Source organism: Anoplophora glabripennis, unplaced genomic scaffold (genome assembly GCF_000390285.2).
Source record: "Anoplophora glabripennis isolate ALB-LARVAE unplaced genomic scaffold, Agla_2.0 scaffold5804, whole genome shotgun sequence".
NCBI lineage: Eukaryota > Metazoa > Arthropoda > Insecta > Coleoptera > Cerambycidae > Anoplophora > Anoplophora glabripennis.
The window spans coordinates 886-2,960 of record NW_019421882.1 but is presented as its reverse complement, the minus strand read 5'-3'; the positions used below and the strand labels follow the sequence as shown (position 1 = coordinate 2,960).

Sequence of the window (2,075 nt, the reverse complement as noted above, 5' to 3'; positions counted from 1 at the left end):
ACACAAGTTGAATGTAATCCATTTCTAATGACTAATAAGTTGTGAATAGAAACATTTATTTAAATGTCCCTCNATACAGGATGTTCTCTTTCTAGTGCCTGTGCGCCACTGGCTATCCCGTAATTTTTTTGTGTGTACGTCAATGACGACGGAATTTGTATTTTTAAAAATAAGCACTATTTTAGAAGATTTTTTGCCTCTTGCAAAATTTTGATATCGTTTATGGATTTCGAGTAAAATTGGCATTTTTTACACATTAAATAATATAAAATTAGTTTAAGATAAATAGAACATTCTAGTACGAGGTGCCATATAACAAAGAAACAAATTCATAACAATAATTAAGAGGTTCAGTATCAAGTTAGCTGTGATTTAATTTTAGTTTACTTTGTTTTTTATTGCAATTTGTACTTTTGCTGAACAAACTGATATGTTATTAGTAGTTTTGGGTTATTGTGAAGGAAATTGTTGTGCTACTGTTCGAACATATGCTGAGTTTTCCTAATCGAAGAACTCCAAATCACAAAACATTTGCTAATGCGGAGAGACGCCTTCGGGAAACAGGACGTTTTTTACCTGTAACATTAAATCGTGGATAATGTACGGCCGGAATTATTCAGCTGGAGGAACAAATTTNGAGGGACGAACTGATGTTCCTCATTCAGAAGCAGAGAGATGAACGGAAAAAATTGGAAGTGGAAATGGAGAGACTCACGTACAAGTTGTGTCTCGTAGGTTACTTATTACCGTAGTATACTAAACTTGTTGGTAGCAAACAAGTAATTTCAAATATTTCGCTCCCCGTCCCTATGAACAGTAGGTCCTTAACTTTATCAATCAAATGTCTGGTAAATTGCAGATCAACAAAAGTATGGCCCAGCGCATGAAAGCAAAACAGAATTACGATGCGACTATCGAGGAAATTGAAGAGAAGTACAAAAGGTTGAAAGAGAACTCAGGCGATCTGATGACCATGGTGGCAAAGGACTGCAACCAACTAGATTCCCTGATCAATAAGAAAACTAGTACCGAAGACACGGTCGCCAGTCCGGTAGACGAAGATGCACAGACAGAAACGTCAGAGAAACCATCAGAGAGACTATCGGAGAAACCTTCGGAGAAACCTTCGGAGAAATCATCGGAGAGGGTCAGCTCAACGAGCAGTGCCAAGACCAGTCAAGAGGTAAATACTATCTTTTCAATACACAAAATTTATAGATAAAAATTAATAATCAGAAAAATTTCCCAGAGACATCGTATCTTGGAAGAATTATTATTATTTAATCTAAACTTATTTCAGGAATGTGTTTGCCTGCCTAATAAAGACGGCAGGTGTATCAGAGAAAAGATGGCGTCTAAGATGATTCAAGCGTCTTCTGTCCAATCCGAAGTGCCCACAAAGCTGGAAAAGGAAGCGAGCGAAGAGAAGAACCAACAGAAGGAGTCTGATTCGAAACAGAATGAAGAAAGATCCGCCCAGACTTTTGTCACTGGGGAGCCCGAAATTGACAGCGATGAGGATGAAGAGATTGCTTTTGAGAAAAAAAAGTCAAGACTCAGCCACGCGGCCAATCAATATAAAGAAACGAGCCTTCGTAGATCTCAATAAGGAATATTGTGGCGTGTGTCTTGTGTTTTTGTATGCATTATCAAAGGAAATTGAAGGGTACTCCATGTGTCGGTAATTCCATCTAATGTAATGTGTCTCATGAAACATCTAATTCTTTTTTATTAAAGAAACAAAAATGCAAGTGTTATAATAAAATTTCCAAACATGAATATAATAATAATAAAACGGCAGATTTCCTTTGTATTTAAAGAGAATGAAAATAAATATTTTGTAGGTTATGTCGTCAAATAATTACGGTACGGACAAAATGGCGGTTGGCAGTAAAATCAGAATTTTAAAACAAATTAAAATTTGCAGAAAACGATTAAAAACAGGATTTATCAAAATAGCTACGTACCTCTAACCATTTCTGCAGTTATTCACATCCATATATTGTACAGGAGACAAGATCTAGGCGCAAATTTCCGGGTATTCTCCGTAACAGAATAACAAAATTAAAAGGCAA

General features: G+C 36.2%; 1 protein-coding gene across 1 annotated transcript; it reads left to right on the top strand.

The window, feature by feature from the left end:
* Positions 1-841: 841 nt before the first annotated feature.
* LOC111692977 (nucleolar protein 58-like) lies at positions 842-1,609 on the top strand. Its single transcript, XM_023457115.1, has 2 exons — positions 842-1,183; positions 1,301-1,609. The coding sequence occupies exons 1-2, from the start codon at positions 842-844 to the stop codon at positions 1,607-1,609; spliced, it is 651 nt and encodes a 216-aa protein (XP_023312883.1).
* Positions 1,610-2,075: the final 466 nt, after the last annotated feature.